Raw genomic sequence first — 20,244 nt, 5'->3', positions numbered from 1 at the left:
GGTTCTGGAGTGGCCTAGCCAGTCTCCAGACCTGAATCCAATTGAAAATCTTTGGAGGGAGCTTAAAATTCGAGTTGCCAGGCGACAACCTCGGAACCTGAATGATTTGGAGGCTGTCTGCAGGGAGGAGTGGGCCAACATCCCTGCCGAAATGTGCACAAACCTTGTCACCAACTATAAAAACCGTTTGACATCTGTGCTGGCCAATAATGGCTTTTCTACAAAATATTAACATGCTGTTTGTCCAGGGGGTCAAATACTTGTTTTTCCTCATCAGATGGTTATCAATTTTAATAAATTCATATGATGTGATTTTCTGGAATTTTCTTTGGGATTCTGTCTTTCACTGTTAGAATGTACATATGATTAAAATTATAGCTCGTTGCATTCTTTGTAAGTGGGCAAACCTGCAAAATCAGCAAGGGGTCAAATACTTATTTCCCCCACTGTAACTGATGAGAACTACAGGCTGCATTAAAATATTTAATCTACTTAACTAATATAATAAATATATTACACTGGCAAAAAATGCAAAGGAAAATAAAAAGTTTACACCTCCACAGATTTGTTTTGGAAGAGTTTTGTTTTGACACATAACAGCAGATGGTGGAAGCTGAGAGTTTTTAGCAGCTATAGCACCATAGAAAGAGAAGCTGGAAGGCAGGTGAAGTTCTGCACACCCTTCAAACTCAGTGATCAGCTTCCTCTGGTAGCAGTGCAGCCTTCTCTGTGATATAAACACAAGACAAAAGGTCAAACCCTTGTTGCCTGTTGCCTGAGTGACTTCTGCTGGTTGAGCTCCCACAAAGAAAGAAGGCCTATAAAATATGTTAGGAAACTAAAATATGAATTAATTAATATAAACTTAAATAAACAGGCTAACTGCTGTCCTAAACTACATATAACATTAGTTAACTTGTCTTAATCTGAAGTTACAGGTCACCAATGGTCTTACAAATGTTTAATTCTCCCTGTCAGCCTAACAGGTATTATTTTATTAGTTATTGTTTTTATTTCAGTTAGCTAAAGTGTTTTTTTTTTCACACCCAGTGCTACGTTAGTTTTACTAAGAAAACGTTAGTTTAGTTTTAGTCTATAATCACCTTTCTAACTACATGGTACATGGGCTACTTTTATTATGAAGGTTTTACCGGTTCCTGGCCCTTCTAAAACAGGAATAGACCACGTGACTTGTTTTTGGTTTATAACGAGAAACGAAAGTTCAGACTCTCTTCATTATTTGTTCAAAAAGGAACAACAATAAAATAAATTGCCAAAAACGAAAAACGGGCCGTTTTGAATTGGTTTTTCGATTTTTGATTCTAACACCAAAAACGGTTGCTTGGTTTTTCATTTTGAAACAAAAAACAGTATTACAAACGAATTATGGATTATCCAGAGATACCAGACCCAGTACAGTTGGTAGGCTAATATAGGTTAACCTAAGAAATGATTGTGTGTGCAGAGTTGTTACTGTATAGTTGTTACTATATTTTTAATATTACATTTATATTTAATGTGGTTTCCACCGTAATGAACCAAGCTGTTTCCCCTTTCTACCAGCAGGTGGCAGGATTTAAATGAAGGCCTGTACTGTGTCTTTATAAAACGTTTATAAATGTATTTATTGTTGCTCATTTCATTTGGTATTTGATATCTATGTTTTATTTGCAGCCTAGTTATCATCTTCATCATTCACCCTCAGCCCAGAGTTAAACCTGCATGCCCTTCTGCTCTAACCTGGTTCTAACACTGCTGTCAGCTTCTCAGCAGCTCTGACAACAAACTCACATCAGAAATGTCCTAATGTCACCATCTGGCCAAAAGAAGGATTTACCATTGTGCTATATCCTGTGTGAATCTTTCTTCTTCAAATACATATTAGTGTTTATAACATACAACACTCCCATTGTGTCATGCAAGGGAAGAGAATCCATACAAGTCTTTCCATACAACATTTATTCAACATATAGAGCACACACATGCTTTCAAAGGCATTGAATGTACAACCTATGGCTGCAGAACTTTGACCATTGACCAGGTAAGAACATTTTACGGGGTACTCAAAAGAAAGTCCAAAAACATAATTACATTATTAAAAACAGGCTGTCAACACTGAGAATGTCTTCTCAGGACGTCAGTCAGGCCTCTGGGGCCACATTTAAAATGTGGCTTATATTGTCTGCTAACAAATACAAACAAAACACAAAGTTAAAATATAAAAGACTACTTTGGCTCTCTGGCTATTCCTGAATACTTACTGTGCCTTCAGCTATAATATATCATGATACAGTCTGCAGTATTTCTCATGTGACTCCATGATAAGATTAAATCCCAAATGTGGAGGCAAAGTGTTTCAGCTGCTGTTGAACTCAGAGCTGATCAGGAGCTTCAAACTGACTGATTCTTTCATTTTAAAAAGGAAACATGATGATGAGTGTGTTTCTGGAGTGTGTGTTTCTGAAAGAAATGGTTTCATTAGTGATCACACTGGAAGGATTCTCAGGAAACCAAACAGACAGTAGCCTGGAGCTGAGCTTTCACTGGACGTTCAGCTAATTTAAGCTGAAAAAACTGAGAGATAAAGATTTATAAAGCAGGAAGTGTTTCGTTACAACAGAGGAGCAGCTGCCTCCTGTCCTCCATCTTTACTGAACAGTTTCAATGTTTACTCAACATTTAAACACTTTAGGCCTCCTCTACACCCGATCAAAATAGATCCATTGGTTAGTCTTTATTTTTCATTTATGTATTTACTTTAACTTTAGTCTTTGACCCACACCGCTGAATGCTGAAGCCCTAAAGCGTATCTGTTGACTTCATGTTTCTCTCTGGATCTTTGTGTGAGATCAACACAGTCATAACCGCCACACACGGGAGGAGCAGGATGTCGCTGAGCCAATCACTGACTGACAAATGCGCATTTAGCCAATCATGTGTTGAGACGCCCTCTGAAACGTACTTTGGCTGAAGCACACTATATAAAGGCAGGTGCTTTCTACGACTGACTGACGTTTAGCAGTGTGTGTAGCCTATTTTACTCACAGGAGGAGAAAAATAGAAACATGAAGTTCCCGAAACAAAGAGCTCGAGCTTCACTGCTGAGAGCAAAAACCCTGAGAGTTACAACAGGAAACATCCAGAACTGCACCAGCAACATTTCGTTCAGTTCTTTCCTCAGAAAGCAGCAGTTTCTGCCTGAAGGGAAGATGTGTGGGTGAGTAACTCAGCTTATTGACCGACCGTGACACAATTAAAACATGTAGGCGTATTCTGTTTTAGGCCGCAGATTTCTAGAAGTGGCGCAGATTCTAGTTTCAAAGGGACGCTGAGGCCTAAAAAGTGTATAGCTGTTGTTTGTGTGAACAGTATAAACAACTTGTTGGACAGAACCATTCACATTTACTTTAAAATATTTAGTGTAGTGTGAACGTGGCGGTCACGTAACCGTAGAGCAGAGACTTTCCACCAGCCTCTCACTCACACAGCTTTGCGTGATTGGCTAACGTCACCCTTAACCATATAAGCAAACGAAACCAGCCAATCAGAGGCAGAGAGAAACTGCTTCAGTACCTCCTGCAGCAGAAAGGGATCCGATTTCATGGCCATCTGTCGACATGTTACTGGCTTTCTGTGGTTTTCCGCATGTCGACGATTGAGCTGCTTGTTGTTGACTCACAGTTCAAACCTGCAGCTTTGCCCCACTGATGGTTAGATTGTGTGTTGTTAGTGTTGGAGAGCTGTAGCTGATTTGTTGTCTTTGCTTTTTAAATAAGCTTATGTTTTGTAGCTTTTTTTTTTTTCTGGCATCCATCTCTTCCGGCTCCGTTTGTCCTGCTTGTCCTAAACTTTGTTTCAATTTTCAGTTGTAGCCAACATATTCTTCACGAGATGTAGGACAGCGTTTCCACATTAAAAGACTCGGGTCGTTCCACCTCACTTTAAAAAAACCTGTCACTTAAAAAATTAGATTAACTTATTTAACACACTCAAAAGTGTTTCAAACATTATTCTACATTAACTTCATAAAGCAATGAAACGAAAACTCCATTCATGCCATAAAATGTGCTCAAATAATGTTTGAAAGACTGAATCTCAACATTTAGGCTACTGAAAACCTTTTGCGCCCACATCACAAATGGTGTGCGGAAAATGACAGTGTCTGTAGTAGGCCTGAGAAAGCTATACTAACCTGAAATAGATGGATCATATTCAAATTTAGTATTTCAATACCCCTACCAAACTGCTCATAATATTCAGCCTCCCATAAGAAAAATAAAGAGCAAATAAAAAATATTAAATGCATTTCAAAGCAGTAAGCAGGCTTATCCTGCTGTACTGTAAAAACCTGTAGGCAACAATAGTCTAAGGCTTTTAATCAGTCTCTGTAGGATTATATCGCTATAGTGAAGAGTTTCTCCACATCACCGCTGCAAACAGAAAGCAGCCTATTGGCCTCTTCACACTTTAGAGCACTAGTTCACTGAAAACTTTATTCTGTCAACATGAGATCAAAATAGATTCATTAGTTTATATATTTATATGAACTCCTCTTGTCTTTGACCACACTGCAGAATGCAAAATCCCTGAATTTCCTGTCTTGAGCATAGACTCGATATAAGATCTGGTCCTGACTTGACTGCATGTCCTCCAGTGAACCCAAACGTGCTGTGGTGCTGCTGCAGTTGCTGCTGATCTCAATCATTCACTAGTTCCGGCCTCAGTCACGCAGTCATAATAGTATCCAGGATTCACGCAGCTAACACAGTAACCGCAGCAGCTTCACCTCCTCTCTCATGGAGAAGTTTGTGGTCCTGCTGGTCCTTCTGTCTCCAGCAGCTTCTGGTAAAGACGAGTTTGTAAAATAATGTCCTCTTGTCCTAAAAGGTCTTCATGTGTTTGTAAATCTTCGAGGTTGGATGCTAACGTTAGCTTGTCTGCAGCTACAGTCATCGATTTAGCTTCAGTGTGGAGGAAAGTAACAAAGGAAAAAATGCGATCAATCATCTGATCGTTTTGATTACTCTACCGAGGCTTCCAGCTTTGAAAACGTCTTTATGATATTTACGGTTTTAGGCTGTTTTAATAGCTTTAGCCTGGCTAGTTAGATTTAGCTGCTAAATGGCTAATTTAGCTTCTAAGTTTGGCCATCTTGCAGATCATCCCAAAGCTCTCTTTTGTTCTGAGGAGCTATGAAAGTCTTTTAATTGCACTCTAAAAAATCCTTCCAACAGCGAAGTTAAAACTTTCGCTACAGCTAAGTAAACTGAAAGTCTGTGGGCGAGTCAATAAAAGTTACCTGACACACACACCATGGCTGGAACTGCTGGAAGAGTGATGTGTGGCTCAACAGACTTCTCTCTTTGGTGTGAGCTGCTTGTTTTTGCCTGCATGTTCTGAGTCCTCCTGTTCAGTATTAAAACTTCTCTGCGTTTGTTTAATCTGAAGGTAAATTTCTTTCCTGCAACAAATATCCAATTTCAAACTAACTTCACCGCGGTGCAGTCCCCTCAATATAATATTACTGTGAAGTGTGAAATTTGTGACACAACAATGTTTTTCTATCGTCAAACTATTAATATATGGTCATATCGCACAGTACTGGTTCTCACTGTATCGTCCTGTGGAGTCCTTTTGAAATGTAATTACTTTTTCTCTCTGGATGTTTTTATTGTTTTTAGATGTGGTACGAGTGAAACCTGGAGATGATGTCATTCTGCCATGTCAGGCTGGTGAAGCCTCCATCATAGCTGTAGAGTGGAGCAGACCTGAGCTGGAGCCAGACTACGTCCTCTTTTACAGAGATGGACGTTCAGTTAAAACCCACCAGCATCCATCCTTTAAGGACCGGGTGCAGCTGGTGGACAGAGAGCTGAAGGACGGAAACGTGTCTTTAATTCTGAAGAACGTGAGCAGCAACGACACTGGAACTTACGAGTGTCGAGTTGCAGCAGGTGGTCCAAGACGTCAGAGAGCCAACATTGAGACTGAGCCAATCAGAATCATCCAGCTGGAGGTTTCAGGTGAGTTTGTGGAGGTCAGTGTGTCTGTGTGCCATGTTGTAGCTGCAGTTTATTCCATGTTGATTCTGAGAGTCAAACATGAGGAATATAGAAGATATAGAAGAGTAAATGGAGGCTGTTCCACTGTTCACTCATTTCCTGACTAATATGCACTTTAATCTTCAGGGTCCAACAGCAGAGACGTCGAGGAGGGAAACTACGGCCTTTACTACAGACTGGTAGCAGCTTTTGTTCTGGTTTGTTTAGCTGCTGTTGGATTGGCTGTTGGTTGGAAATGTAAAAGACATTAGAACAAGAAATCAGGACACTCTGCTGCTGATGAAGCTGTGAACGACCTCTGATCTCTTTCCACCACATGTTTCATACATTCAACATGATTTTCAGTCTTTCTGTGGGTGTGAATATGTAAATCTGGCCTTTGAGGCAAAGGGACCATGATGATCTGCTCATCAACGTGAAAAAATAATGTTGGAGGGTTTGCGTACGCGTTGATCCTGAGAGTTATCTTGTCTGCATATCGTTGCCACTTTATTGTTGTTGTGCCATAAACATAAAGTACAAATACCTCTACCTTGTCCGTCAGTACAGTCGGCCGACTTAAGTTCCTGCCCACCACATCTGAACACTTCAGAGATACCTGTACACTAAACAGCTTGCCTCTGTAGCCGAAAGCTGTTCTTCTTCTTGTCGATGTACTGTAGCACAGGCACCAACTGACAGTGGGTGGAAATGTCAGTTGTTTCGTCTGCCTGAATATTTTTTACTTCCTCCAGAATGTAATCTTTGATAACTGACAGCATGCAGTCCAAAAGTTCGTTTTGCACAGTCTGGTGCCTTTAAAAAAAACTGTAGCTGTCGTAAGGTGCTTCTCACACACAGTCCAGCGATCAACAAGATCTTCTGAAAACGGCAGGGTTGTCAGAGGATGCGGTCTTATTGTGGCTCCACAAGGAAGAGTTATTCTGTGGCCTTTGACAATCAAACATGTCTGACAATAGATTAGAAGATCCATGGTTTGTTTCATATCAGGTTAATTTTTACATTTCATCTTTGATCTGTAATTTTTTCTTTAAGAGGCTGATGGTGGGTCATAGAAAGGCTTGTGATGTCTGCAAATATTTATATATATATATATATAAATAGGAGACAATGATGGTTAAATATTTTACTTTGAAAGCTGCTTCGGTTTTTCTCTGTTTGTAAAGGTCTATTCAGACTCAGCAGGTTCTGGTATGAGTTGACTGTTTCCTGTAAGCCATTTATATTAAATTTTTCATATATACAAAAAATTTGTTTTCTGTGACTTTCTGTTTCTACCTGAATGTTGAAATAAACTGTAGGTTACCTGAGCTGTTGATTCAGATGTCATTACCTCCAACACGGTATACAACACACCTGAGCTCCTTTCATGAGGTGGGTCAATATCACTCGCCTTTGGCGTCCTCCTCAGAATCACTCAAATTGTAAAATCCCACGTGACGTAACTTCAGTGTAATAAGTGGTTCAATTAGACAAAATTAAAATGTTTTATATGTAATTATGATCTTTAGCAAGTTCGTTCATAAAACAAGTCATTTTGATAATTTGTTTAATTTTCACATTGTGTTTATAGTTGGAGGTTGTCAAGCTTAACATGTCCACCCTGTCATTGTGAAATATTAGAAATTCAACATTTGCTAAACAGTACAGATACAGTGGGTACGAAAGTATTCAGACCCCTTTAAATTTTTCACTCTTTGTTTCATTGCAGCCATTTTCCAAAAATCAAAAAAGTTCATTTTATTTCTCAGTAATGTACACTCAGCACCCCATCTTGACAGAAAAAAAACAAATGTAGAAATTTTAGCAAAGTTATTAAAGAAAAACTGAAATATCACATGGTCATAAGTATTCAGACCCTTTGCCGTGACACTCATATTTAACTCAGGTGCTGTCTATTTCTTCTGATCATCCTTGAGATGGTTCTACACCTTCATTTGAGTCCAGCTGTGTTTGATTATACTGATTGGACTTGATTAGGAAAGCCACACACCTGTCTATATAAGACCTTACAGCTCACAGTGCATGTCAGGAAAGGGTCACTAGGTGTCGGACTAGGACCATGATGGGGAAAATAAACGACCTGCAGCACTGCACGTTTCATAAAGTTCCTTCATGTTACAACTTGCTTAAATGTTCTTGTGTAAAATATTTTCTGAAACAATCATCCCATCAGGACAAGTTAGATAACCTAGAGATTCTCCTTTTGTCTGCAGACCTGAAACATCAGCACGATGAAGATGCATCATGTCACGTGTTTACAGGCTACAGTATATGTTGCAATCAATGTGCCACGTTTAATAACCTCTCTATTTTGTTTTTAAGCTTTCCACACTATGATACTGGCTGAATTAACATGTTTCTCACTCTTAACGAGTTTTATTGTGCATCCTTCTCATGGGTGATGTGAACCTTATAAAGTCTTTGGCAATTATCTGTTTGTTCTTGTTCCCTTTCAGACTGAGTGGTCCCTCCTGCAGCATGTGGTGTGTCAGCTGTCCCTCTTTCACACTTTCATTACTATCATTAATGTCTTTCTTCACTCACAGTAACAGCTCACTGGAGCTGCTAGATTGTGTTGCATATTGAACTTTAATTTGTGCACCGTGTTAAATGTAGAAACTTTAGTTTGCTGTTACACCACAGCTGATGTGTTGCCTGTGTGAAGGATTTGATTTTGGTGGGTCTGAATGATGACAGGAGATGAATATGAAGAATATAAAACAAGTCCGACAGCAGATCCAGCTGTTGTGTCTCAGGTTAAATTGAGCGTTCAGTATCACATGTCAGCTGACTGAGTGTAAACATCCAGATGACAGAGCTGAACACAGTTTAGTCTAAGCTTGTACTCACTTACATCCGCGGGGTGTCTCTGCTCCTCATGTGAACAAATGCGTTTGACTTAATGCGGCGCTGACTTTAGCATGATGCCTGCTGGACTTCAAACAAGGCATGCTGGATAGAAATTGTGTCCGGCTGGCGCTGCAAAACTACCATGTCACATGACCTTAAAACCTCGCGGGAGACGAACCAAGAAGACGACCACCGACCGTCGTTTAACAGTCTATGTAGCCTATTTTACTCACAGGAGGAGAAAAATAGAAACATGAAGTTCCCGAAACATCTGCTGGAACGACAGAAGAGCTCGAGCTTCACTGCTGAGAGCAAAAACCCTGAGAGTTACAACAGGAAACATCCAGAACTGCACCAGCAACATTTCGTTCAGTTTTTTCCTCAGAAAGCAGCAGTTTCTGCCTGAAGGGAAGATGTGTGGGTGAGTAACTCAGCTTATTGTATTATCAGTGTCATCAATGTAATGACAGAATAAAATCTACAGGCTACACTGTGGACATTAAGGCAGCTGTCAGGTTGGCAAGAGTTGCACTGAAACAGTGTGGGCTACATTACTGCAGTGATCACTGTTTACATCAAACTAAGATATGAAGCTGTAACTTATCAATAATCAATCACCTGTCATGATTAGTCTCACTGATGGAGCAGTCCTTGGTTATCATGTTGGAGATGAGGATGATTGTGGTGCATTAATGTGAAATGAGAAAGAATTTTTAATGTAAAATAGACGTCTAAAGCTTTACTGTCAGATGAGACACATTTTCAACTGTAAATCACCAAAATAACAAATGATGGGTCAGACTGGGTTTATCATTTCAGGTCCATGAATAAACTGTCTGATCTGTTTGATCCGTATTTTCATTTTTTAGTTATTATCACCAACATTTTGTCGTCTGATTCAACATATTGAATTTATGTAATATAGGAGAATTCCAGCACTTTAACATTAATTTAAAACAAGTCTGACAAATAATAAAAGTAATACTGTTAACTTATTGATCTTTCCTCCACTCCTGTTTTTGGGATAAATATCAATCATTCATATTTCTAGTGCCACTTGATTAAAATGGAGGTGAATCATAATATCTCCATTGATGATGATTTTGTTTCTTTTTTTCATCCCATGCACGCGCTTCCATCAGGGGTGGGAGAGAAAAAGATGCTCAGATGCATCGAGATGCGGAAGATTCTGAATAAAGTAACCTGTGATTGTGCAGCGTAGGTCACAGTGTGACCATTAATAAAGTCTGCTGTTTGCCCAACTGCTGGAAAAGTGAAGGTTAGCGCTTGGTAACATCTACCTGTAACTTACAACTTGCATTTTTTTGGCAATGTGTAAGACTCTAACGGACTGTGGTTAATGCAGATGTGAGATTTATATCAGAGTTTTGCAAGTGTAAATGAGACGTTGAGTTAAACAGAACATCACTTTGTATGCTAATGAGGATCAGAATCAGTAGGCCTAGTTCGCACCCTGTATGAAGGCGAGTGGAGGAAAATATTCTGGCAGTAAATGTACGGTGTCTGTTACCGTGTGTTCTCAAGACCAGGAAAAGTCTGTTGTTTCCCACCAGCTGAAACAGAGCAGGGAAGCAGCAGCTACATAGCTGCTATGTAACTTAACATTGGCTCAATTTATAGAAAGTAACTGGAAGCTGTATTTTATTACTGCCTACTTGTCCAATGTTGAGAACATCAGGTACAAACTTAGACTAAACTGACGTAGCCTGCAGCTCAGTCCTGTAGAGACTGATTCAATTATTTTTCAGTCTGAAAAGGTGGTTTTTGAAAAGAGAGGACGTAGGTGACTGGAGGAGCTGAGGTTAGTAAGGCTAATTAGTGATGCAAACTAGTCCTTTTAAGCTAATGAGGTGTTTCTTTTTGGATTTTAATGTGAAAATAAAATGCACCTCAGAAGGGAGGAGGTTTCTCATGTTGCCTATTTTTTTATTTTAATGTCTACAGATAAATGTCAAAGGCTGTAAAATGAAGACACAAAAGGCAAACATGAACCGTCGTATCTATAATGATTCTGAGGTCACATTAACTGGGTTTTAGGGGGTGATGCCCAAAACATGCTGTGCCATCACTGTAAAAGCACTGTGGAGCAACAGAACCAACCAATTCTCCAGATCTAAAGGTTGTAGTTCCTCCAGTATACTGATCTTTGGGTGTTGTTTGTTTATTATCTGCTCCAGCTTTTCCAACTATTTGTTCAGAGATATGGTGAAAATAATGGCCCAATATGATGTAAAATTACATGTTTTTCGTTGGAAAACATAAAATTATGGACGCAAGAGCAATGTTGAGACATGTTGTGTTGCTGAGAAAATCCTAGCGGAAAAAACTGACTGCAAAATGCAGAACACCTGAATTTCCTTTCTTTCTTTAAATGTCCTCCAGTGAACCCTGCTGTGAGATCTGCCCACTCCAGCTGTTAAACATACAGTCTATGGTTGAAACTACAGCAGGTCACTTCCTGCATGCTTCACACACACAGTATCCATAAACCGAGCAGAGTTATAGCAGCAGACAGACAGACATCACCTCCTCTCTCATGGATAACTTTGTGCTCCTGTTGGTCCTTCTGTCTCCGGCAGCCTCTGGTAAAGACGAACTTTTATTGTGAAAGACTATTGACCAGTGTTATAAAACCATGTCCTCTTGTTCTAGAAAGTCTTCATGTGTTTGTAACATGGCTGGGTCAGTATGTCGAATATATTATACAGGTGCTGCTCATATAATTAGAATATCATCAAAAAGTTGATTTATTTCAGTAATTCCATTCAAAAAGTGAAACTTGGATATTATTCATTCATTACACACAGACTGATATATTTCAAATGTTTATTTCATTTAATTGTGATGATTAAAACTGACAACTAATGAAAATCCCAAATTCAGTATCTCCAAAAATTTGAATATTACTTAAGACCAATACAAAAAAAGGATTTTTAGAAATGTTGGCCAACTGAAAAGTATAAACATGAAAAGTATGAGCATGTACAGCACTCAGTACTTGGTTGAGGCTCCTTTTGCCTGAATTACTGCAGCAATGCGGCGTGGCATGGAGTCCATCAGTCTGTGGCACTGCTCAGGTGTTATGAGAGCCCAGGTTGCTCTGATAGTGGCCTTCAGCTCTTCTGCATTGTTGGGTCTGGCGTATCACATCTTCCTCTTCACAATACCCCATAGATTTTCTATAGGGTTATGGTCAGGCGAGTTTTCTGGCCAATTAAGAACAGGGATACCATGGTCCTTAAACCAGGTACTGGTAGCTTTGGCACTGTGTGCAGGTGCCAAGTCCTGTTGGAAAATGAAATCTGCATCTCCATAAAGTTGGTCGGCAGCAGGAAGCATGAAGTGCTCTAAAACTTCCTGGTAGACGGCTGCGTTGACCTTGGACCTCAGAAAACACAGTGGACCAACACCAGCAGATGACATGGGACCCCAAACCATCACTGACTGTGGAAACTTTACACTGGACTTCAAGCAATGTGGATTCTGTGCCTCTCCTCTCTTCCTCCAGACTCTGGGACCTTGATTTTCAAAGGAAATGCAAAATTTACTTTCATCAGAGAACATAACTTTGGACCACTCAGCAGCAGTCCAGTCCTTTTTGTCTTTAGCCCAGGCGAGACGCTTCTGACGCTGTCTTGTTCAAGAGTGGCTTGACACAAGGAATGCGACAGCTGAAACCCATCTCTTGCAAACGTCTGTGCGTGGTGGTTCTTTAAGCACTGACTCCAGCTGCAGTCCACTCTTTGTGAATCTCCCCCACATTTTTGAATGGGTTTTGTTTCACAATCCTCTCCAGGGTGCGGTTATCCCTATTGCTTGGACACAGAGCTCTGTGAACAGCCAGCCTCTTTAGCAATGACCTTTTGTGTCTTGCCCTCCTTGTGCAAGGTGTCAATGGTCGTCTTTTGGACAGCTGTCAAGTCAGCAGTCTTCCCCATGATTGTGTATCCTACAGAACTAGACTGAGAGACCATTTAAAGGCCTTTGCAGGTGTTTTGAGTTAATTAGCTGTAGTGTGGCTTCTCACCGCCGTGAGTAAACTCTCTGTACAGGAGGAGATTTATATTTTGTGAATATAACATAACAATTTCTGTTAACTTTGACCTTTCACCAAAACAATTTCTACAATAGGTGACATCGCCGTTTCATCGTCATTTCATCTCCTTCCTAGTGTCGTCTATCACTGGTAGAAATAACATATTACTGTACCAGCTATGAGATGTTATACTCTAAAAATCCCTTCAACAGTGAAAATTAAGACTGTCAACATTTCTGTTAACTTTGACCTTTTTGACCAAAACAATTCCTTGATAGGTGACCTCACTCTGGGTGCTTCTCAAGTCTCTTATTTAGTGTCTCCTTGATCCTCACTTAACCAGAAGTTGCCTAAAAGACACAGAACTTTTTTCTGTATTTTTCCACCTGCAAATTGTTATCACAGCAGCAGCTGAGCCGCTTGTGGGCTTGTTAATGACGCAGCCTCTCAAATAACCGAAACAATCATCTACACCCTGTGTGTTCACTGCTGCTTTACCTGGTCCATGCGTAAAATATCCACCGCGACTTGTAACGTCATAGGCTACCAATTCTTTAACCAAGTGAAGTCTGTGCGTTATACCCCATTTATCATTACCCATTAGAAGCAACCAGTGGAAACACTGAAACTCGACCATGACGACACAACAAAATAAACAATGGAGGATAATTGTAAACGATAGACTTTTTCTATCATCAAACAAAATATATATATATATAGTCATATAGCCCTGGTTCTCACTGTATCGTCCTGTGGAGTCCTTTTGAAATGTAATTACTTTTTCTCTCTGATGTTTTTATTGTTTTTAGATGTGGTATGAGTGAAACCTGGAGATGATGTCACTCTGTCATGTCGGGCTGGAGATGTCTTCATCAGAGCTGTAGAGTGGAGCAGACCTGACCTGGAGCCACCAGAGTACGTCCTCTTTCACAGAGATGGACTCTCAAGACCAACCCAGCAGCATCCATCCTTTAAGGACCGGGTGCAGCTGGTGGACAGAGCGCTGAAGGACGGAGACGTGTCTTTAATTCTGAAGAACGTGAACAACAACGACGCTGGAATGTCGAGTTGCAGCAGGTGGATCAAGATGCAAGAGAGCCATCATTGAGACTGAGCCAATCAGAATCATCCAGCTGGAGGTTTCAGGTGAGTTTGTGGAGGTCAGTGTGTCTGTGTGCCATGTTGTATCTGCAGTTTGTTCCATGTTAATTCTGAGAGTCAAACATGAGGAATATAGAAGATATAGAAGAGTAAATGGAGGCTGTTCCACTGTTCACTCATTTCCTGACTAATATGCACTTTGATCTTCAGGGTCCAACAGCGGAGACGTCGAGGAGGGAAACTACGGTCTTTACTACAGACTGGGAGCAGCTTTTGTTCTGGTTTGTTTAGCTGCTGTTGGATTGGCTGTTGGCTGGAAATACACTGCTCAAAAAAATTAAGGGAACACTTAAACAACACAATGTAACTCCAAGTCAGTCACACTCCTGTTAAATCAAACTGTCCACTTAGGAAGCAACACTGACTGACAATCAATTTCACATGCTGTTGTGCAAATGGAATAGACAACAGGTGGAAATTATAGGCAATTAGCAAGACACCCCCAATAAAGGAGTGGTTCTGCAGGTGGTGACCGCAGACCGCTTCTCAGTTCCTATGCTTCCTGGCTGATGTTTTGGTCACTTTTGAATTTAGTTTTTTGGTGTTACACCACCGACAGCAGATACAGCTGTTGTATCTCAGGTTAATTTGAGCGTATGTCAGCTGACTGTGCACGGTGAAGTGTAAACATTCAGTTTCAATTACAGTATGACAGAATGAACTGTTTTCAGATCAACACGATGTCAGATTACTGACGATACATGATACCAAAGTCAGACTGGCGAGATCATGTTCACAAGTTTATCTGGTTGCACTGTTGCAGCTGACAGCGACCTCCACTCAGCGCTCCAGCTGAGGGTCAAACACCTCAGACTGTTAAAAACCATCATCAATAGCAGACTGGCCACTGGGAGCACCGAGAGATTTCCTGGTATCTTGAGGAGGTGCTGGCCTGCTGTAAATATAGGGATATGAATCTCTGGGCACCTCACGATTTGATTAAGATTCAGAGGGCTTTGATGCGATTATAAAACGATTATTGATGCATCTCTTTTTTTCTACACAGGATTTCTGGATAGTTACTAAGCATTTAATTTGCACATTATAATCAAAATGAAACCTCAGTAGCTTAAAAGTTGTATTTTGAACCTCAAATTTACTTCACTAACCTCAGCTCCTCCATGGTCACTGGAACTTCCTTTTTTTAACAACCAGTTCTTTCATCTGTAAACTGAATGTAACTATCAGGATGTGCAGTCTTTGTACAGGACAGAGCTGTGCACCAGTTTAGTCTAAGCTTGTACTCACTTCAATCCGCGGGGTCTCTCTGCTCCTCGTGAACAGACAGGCAGACAAAACGCTCCGAGAGTGAAAACCAGATGCTCTAGTTAACAAGGCAATGCCTTCTGTGAGCTGTCCCTGCTGGTACAACTCTATTTTCTTTTTAGGCTAGAAAACATTAATATATATCTAGTAGAAATTATTGAAAGATAGATGTGTTTATTTTTGTGCAGTTTGACTGCGTTTGCATGAACAGGGTGGCCTGGGGTGGAGTTAAATTATTGTGCCAGTCGGCCCCTGATGATCATGACACCAGTAAGACGGACAATATTAACATTTCGACGATTTATTGACCTCTGCAGTGTTTTGAACAGGTATAGACAATGTCACCGACATGCAAGGGCGCCACTTTGTGTTGAAAAGGGATGGGGACATAAGGGCACTGCTTAGGGGTGCGAGACACTTGGCTCACAATATGTGACAATTCACAATATTGGGTTCACAAGAACAAGATGTAAAGATATTTTAATGAAATATTCAAAGATCAAATATATTAGTGAGGAGTCTGTGGGTCCTCCCCCTGGAGATTTTAACCATTAAACACATCATTTCCTGCATTCAGGAGACATTTTCTGCAACAATTTATGGTGGAAATGTTTTTATTAAAGAGATGTAATAGGCGATTGTTGACAATATCTGAATATACCTTAAAATGTATTTCACAATAAAGTCAACACACCTGAAACTACAAAACATGATGGTAATAAAGATGAAATAACCAATAACTGTTGGTTTGCTTATCTGATATCTCACTCTCACCAGCAGCGCACATAGAAGCAGCAGCTGGTGACTCATGACAGAAATAGAGTCATTGGAAAAGGAAAACAGGGTTTTGGACTAATAACTACGACCTCGATGACTGAGAACCTTCACAGATAACTCAGTATGTCACATTTATGAGTCAGTAAGTGTTGAGTTTAGTTCAGTCTGACAGAAACAGAAGATTTATCTGAACTGTCCGTTTGATTGAAACTTTAGCATCTTCAGATTATGAATGAAAGAGCAGCAGTCTGTTCTCATGTTGGTCAGTTTCAACCCACCGACAGTAAAGACAAGGCATGCAGAGAAAACACATCCTGATTCAGACTTGATGAGACTTTACAGAGACGTGAGTGGAGGATGGTAGAAGTTAAAAATAGCTCAGAGCTACTTTATAGGGTTGCAACAACAGATCTGAACACAAGAACTGTAATTCAGTAGAATTAATTTAATGCTACTGTTATGGGCTGATATTTGTGTTAGAATCTAAATTATTTAAATCTGAATTTGAATTGCTTAACTTGAATAATCACATTAAAAAACTGAATTTGAATAGATTAGTTTGAATTTGTATTGTTTAACTGATAATAATTGTATTGGAAAACTGAACCTGAAAAGCATAATTTGAAATTCAATTAATTATTTTGAAACTGACTTCCAATAAATATGAAACTGAATTCACTTCAAGATTCAGATTCAAGGTCAAAGACAGTTCAAGGTCCTTCAGGAAGTCGAGTGCAGATCAAGCCAGCATGCTTTCCAACAGCCAGCAGCTCTCGTGCCTCTTCTCTCCCTCGCCTCTCTGGTCTCAGTCTCCTCGGTTCCCCGTGCCTGCGTTTCCCCGGCATCCACCTCTCCCTCAACTCCAGTCCCTCAACCCCTTCTTTCCCCTAATAAAACCTGTTAATCCCCAGAGTTGCATTTGGGTCCTCTCTGTCCCCACACCACACCCTAACAAGAAACGATGACGCAGACACTCATGTTTGGCTCTCTCATTGGGTCTTATCAACTATGCAAAGCAGAAACACGATGCAAATGACAGAGTTTTTGATTTGGTATTTTATTAAAGCATTCTGTAGTTTGCAAATAACACTTATCTGCCTTCACTTGTACTATGTGTGTCTCCGTATTTACTTTGCAACGACTCCCAGTCCGTTTTCCGCCGCCACAGTCCCGTGTGACATTCACTCCCAGCTCGTTATTGAGCCATGCAAAAATATCTGGTCTGATGCTTCATCTGCATTCCTTTATTCTATTGCCAAAACTTTTGTAACTGTGGAATGGACCGTCTGCTTCATGTTTAACGGCACGCGCATGCCTGATGTGCGTGAACGGCCACTAGATGTGCGTTTTCAGTCGTTTTAATGTAGACGGAGATCAAACCTGATACGCAGCTAAAACGCTAGTATTCGTTTTAAAACTGTGTATTTGTAGTGTAGATGGGGCCTGAGACAGACTCCATTATATCAGATGCTTTGACCACAGGTCCAGTCTTTTTGGTTTGACGATGGATGGAAAAGTAATCAAACAGGCGGAAAGAGTCTCTGACTCTGGTCTCTGGTCCATGTCTTTTACATTTCCAACCAGCAGCTGAGCAAACCAGAACAAAAGCTGCTCCCAGTCCGTAGTAAAGAGTAGTAAAGTCGCTGTTGGACCCTGAAGATCAAAGTGCATATTAGTCAGGAAATGAGTGAACAGTGGAACAGCCTCCATTTACTCTTCTATATCTTCTATATTCCTCATGTTTGACTCTCAGAATCAACATGGAATAAACTGCAGCTACAACATGGCACACAGACACACTGACCTCCACAAACTCACCTGAAACCTCCAGCTGGATGATTCTGATTGGCTCAGTCTCAATAATGGCTCTCTTACGTCTTGAACCTCCTGTTGCAACTCGACACTCGTATGTTCCAGCGTCGTTGCTGTTCACGTTCTTCAGAAGTAAAGACACGTCTCCGTCCTTCAGCTCTCTGTCCACCAGCTGCACCCGGTCCTTAAAGGATGGATGCTGGTGGGTTTCATCTGAGTGTCCATCTCTGTAGAAGAGGACGTACTCTGGCTCCAGGTCAGGTCTGCTCCACTCTACACCTCTGATGGAGGCTTCACCAGCCTGACATGGCAGAATGACGTCATCTCCAGGTTTCACTCGTACCACATCTAAAAACAATAAAAACATCCAGAGAGAAAAAGTAATTACATTTCATATTAGTCAGGAAATGAGTGAACAGAGGAACAGCCTCCATTTACTCTTCTATATCTTCTATATTCCTCATGTTTGTCTCTCAGAATCAACATGGAATAAACTGCAGCTCAGCTGTGTGGGAGCATTTTAAACGAGTGATGACAGCAGCAGTGTGCAGTTATGGCGTTTGTTAATTTTACATTGCTGAATTTCATTACAGATCAAAACAGTCAAATAGTCTACATTTTGAAGTTAATCGGTAAACTGTAGGCTACAACTAACAACAACACAATTAACTAATTTAAATAATTACATTAGGCCTGCTGTAGAGGAACATTTAGTTACTATAATAAAAGTTAAAAGCTAATTTTGCACAATAACATGTTAATAATAATAATAATAATAATAATAATAATCTTTATTTGTAGAGCACTTTTCAAAAACAAGTTACAAAGTGCTTTAACAAGCGTAAAGACAATAATACCCAAGAGACAATAACACAAAAACAATACAAGATAAAAGCATGAAAACATTGAAAAGACATACATGTTTAAGATAAATATAAAATAAATAAAATACAATAAAATAAAAGGGATAAAATAAAGTAAAATAAGATCGGGAAAGGCTCTCCTATAAATATGTTTTAAGAAGGGACTTAAAAGAGTTCACTGACTCAGCCGACCTGATTTCCTCGGGCAGGCTGTTCCAGAGCCTCGGGGCCCTGACAGCAAACGCTCTGTCCCCTTTAGTTTTCAGTCGAGACTCTGGAACAGACAACAGACCTCTGCCCGAGGATCTCAAGGTACGTGCTGGTGCGTATGGGACTAAAAGGTCAGAAATATAACAAGGTGAGAGGCCATGAAGAGCTTTAAAAGTAATCAATAGAATTTTAAAAACATACTGGGAGCCAGTGTAGTGAAGCTAAAATAGGAGTAATGTGGTCATATTTCTTTGTTCTGGTTAAAAGCCTGGCAGCTGAGTTCTGGACAGTCTGGAGTCGATCAATAGATTTTTGGGTTAAACAGGTGAAAAGGCTGTTGCAATAATCCAGGCGTGATGAGATGAAGGCGTGTAAAATGGTCTTGGTGTCCTTTTTACTATATTTCTAAGTTGAGAAAAACATGATTGAACAAGCTTTGTGGTGTGCTGCTCGAAATCTAAATTACTATCAAACCAAACACCAAGGTTCTTTGCCACAGGCTTAATGTGATTTACTATGGAACCAGCAGATGGCAGTATTTGATTTGCCATCTGCTGAGACCCAATGACCAGGATTTCTGTTTTGTCTGAGTTCAGCTGGAGGAAATTATTTGACATCCATTTATTAACTTCACAAAGGCAGTTATTAAGTGAACTCAGCATTCCAGGGTCTGTGGATCTGATGGGCAAGTATATTTGTGTGTCATCTGCATAAATATGAATAGAAATGCTATGTTTATGGATAATATGTCCAAGGGGAAGCAGATACAAGGAAAACAGAATGGGTCCTAAGACCGACCCCTGAGGCACACCATATTTAACTGGACAGAACGAAGAGACATAGTTGTTCACAGACACGCAAAACTTCCTATTTGACAGGTAGGATGAAAACCATTCTAGGGCAGTACCAGAGATCCCCACCCAGTGCCTCAGTCTGTCTAACATGATGTTGTGATCAATGGTGTCAAAAGCAGCGCTAAGGTCCAGGAGTACCAGGACTGAGCACATACCTTCATCAGCAGACATTAAAAGGTCATTGGTGACTTTAAGCAGGGCAGTCTCAGTGCTGTGGTACTTCCTGAAACCAGATTGAAACTTTTCAAATAATTTGTTATTTTCCAGTACAGTGAGCAGCTGTTTGGACACAATTCTTTCTAGAATCTTTGCAATAAAAGGCAGTTTTG

The 20,244-nt window shown here is 40.2% G+C and overlaps 1 protein-coding gene across 2 annotated transcripts; it reads left to right on the top strand.

Moving 5' to 3' along the window:
• Positions 1-4,355: 4,355 nt before the first annotated feature.
• Positions 4,356-14,464, top strand: LOC123980936 (programmed cell death 1 ligand 1-like). Of its 2 annotated transcripts, none has more exons than XM_046065558.1 (3): positions 4,356-4,845; positions 5,682-6,023; positions 14,284-14,464. In XM_046065558.1, the coding sequence occupies exons 1-3, from the start codon at positions 4,797-4,799 to the stop codon at positions 14,412-14,414; spliced, it is 522 nt and encodes a 173-aa protein (XP_045921514.1). In that variant the 5' UTR covers positions 4,356-4,796; the 3' UTR covers positions 14,415-14,464. The 2 variants fall into 2 exon arrangements, with proteins under 2 accessions (XP_045921514.1, XP_045921515.1); XM_046065559.1 differs by lacking the exon at positions 14,284-14,464 and adding an exon at positions 6,189-7,372 and having other exon boundaries at positions 4,365-4,845.
• The last annotated feature ends 5,780 nt before the right edge of the window (positions 14,465-20,244 follow it).

This window comes from Micropterus dolomieu, linkage group LG12 (genome assembly GCF_021292245.1).
Source record: "Micropterus dolomieu isolate WLL.071019.BEF.003 ecotype Adirondacks linkage group LG12, ASM2129224v1, whole genome shotgun sequence".
In the NCBI taxonomy this organism is placed as follows: domain Eukaryota; kingdom Metazoa; phylum Chordata; class Actinopteri; order Centrarchiformes; family Centrarchidae; genus Micropterus; species Micropterus dolomieu.
This window is presented reverse-complemented; position numbering and strand designations above follow the sequence as displayed.

What these genes read in the sequence shown, in the direction of transcription:
- LOC123980936 (XM_046065558.1), top strand. Translation starts at nt 4,797, where the DNA reads ATGGAGAAGTTTGTGGTCCTGCTGGTCCTTCTGTCTCCAGCAGCTTCT. An exon ending in TCTGTCTCCAGCAGCTTCTG is followed by an intron (nt 4,846 to 5,681) that starts GTAAAGACGAGT and finishes TATTGTTTTTAG; the next exon opens with ATGTGGTACGAGTGAAACCT. An exon ending in CATCCAGCTGGAGGTTTCAG is followed by an intron (nt 6,024 to 14,283) that starts GTGAGTTTGTGG and finishes TTTGATCTTCAG; the next exon opens with GGTCCAACAGCGGAGACGTC.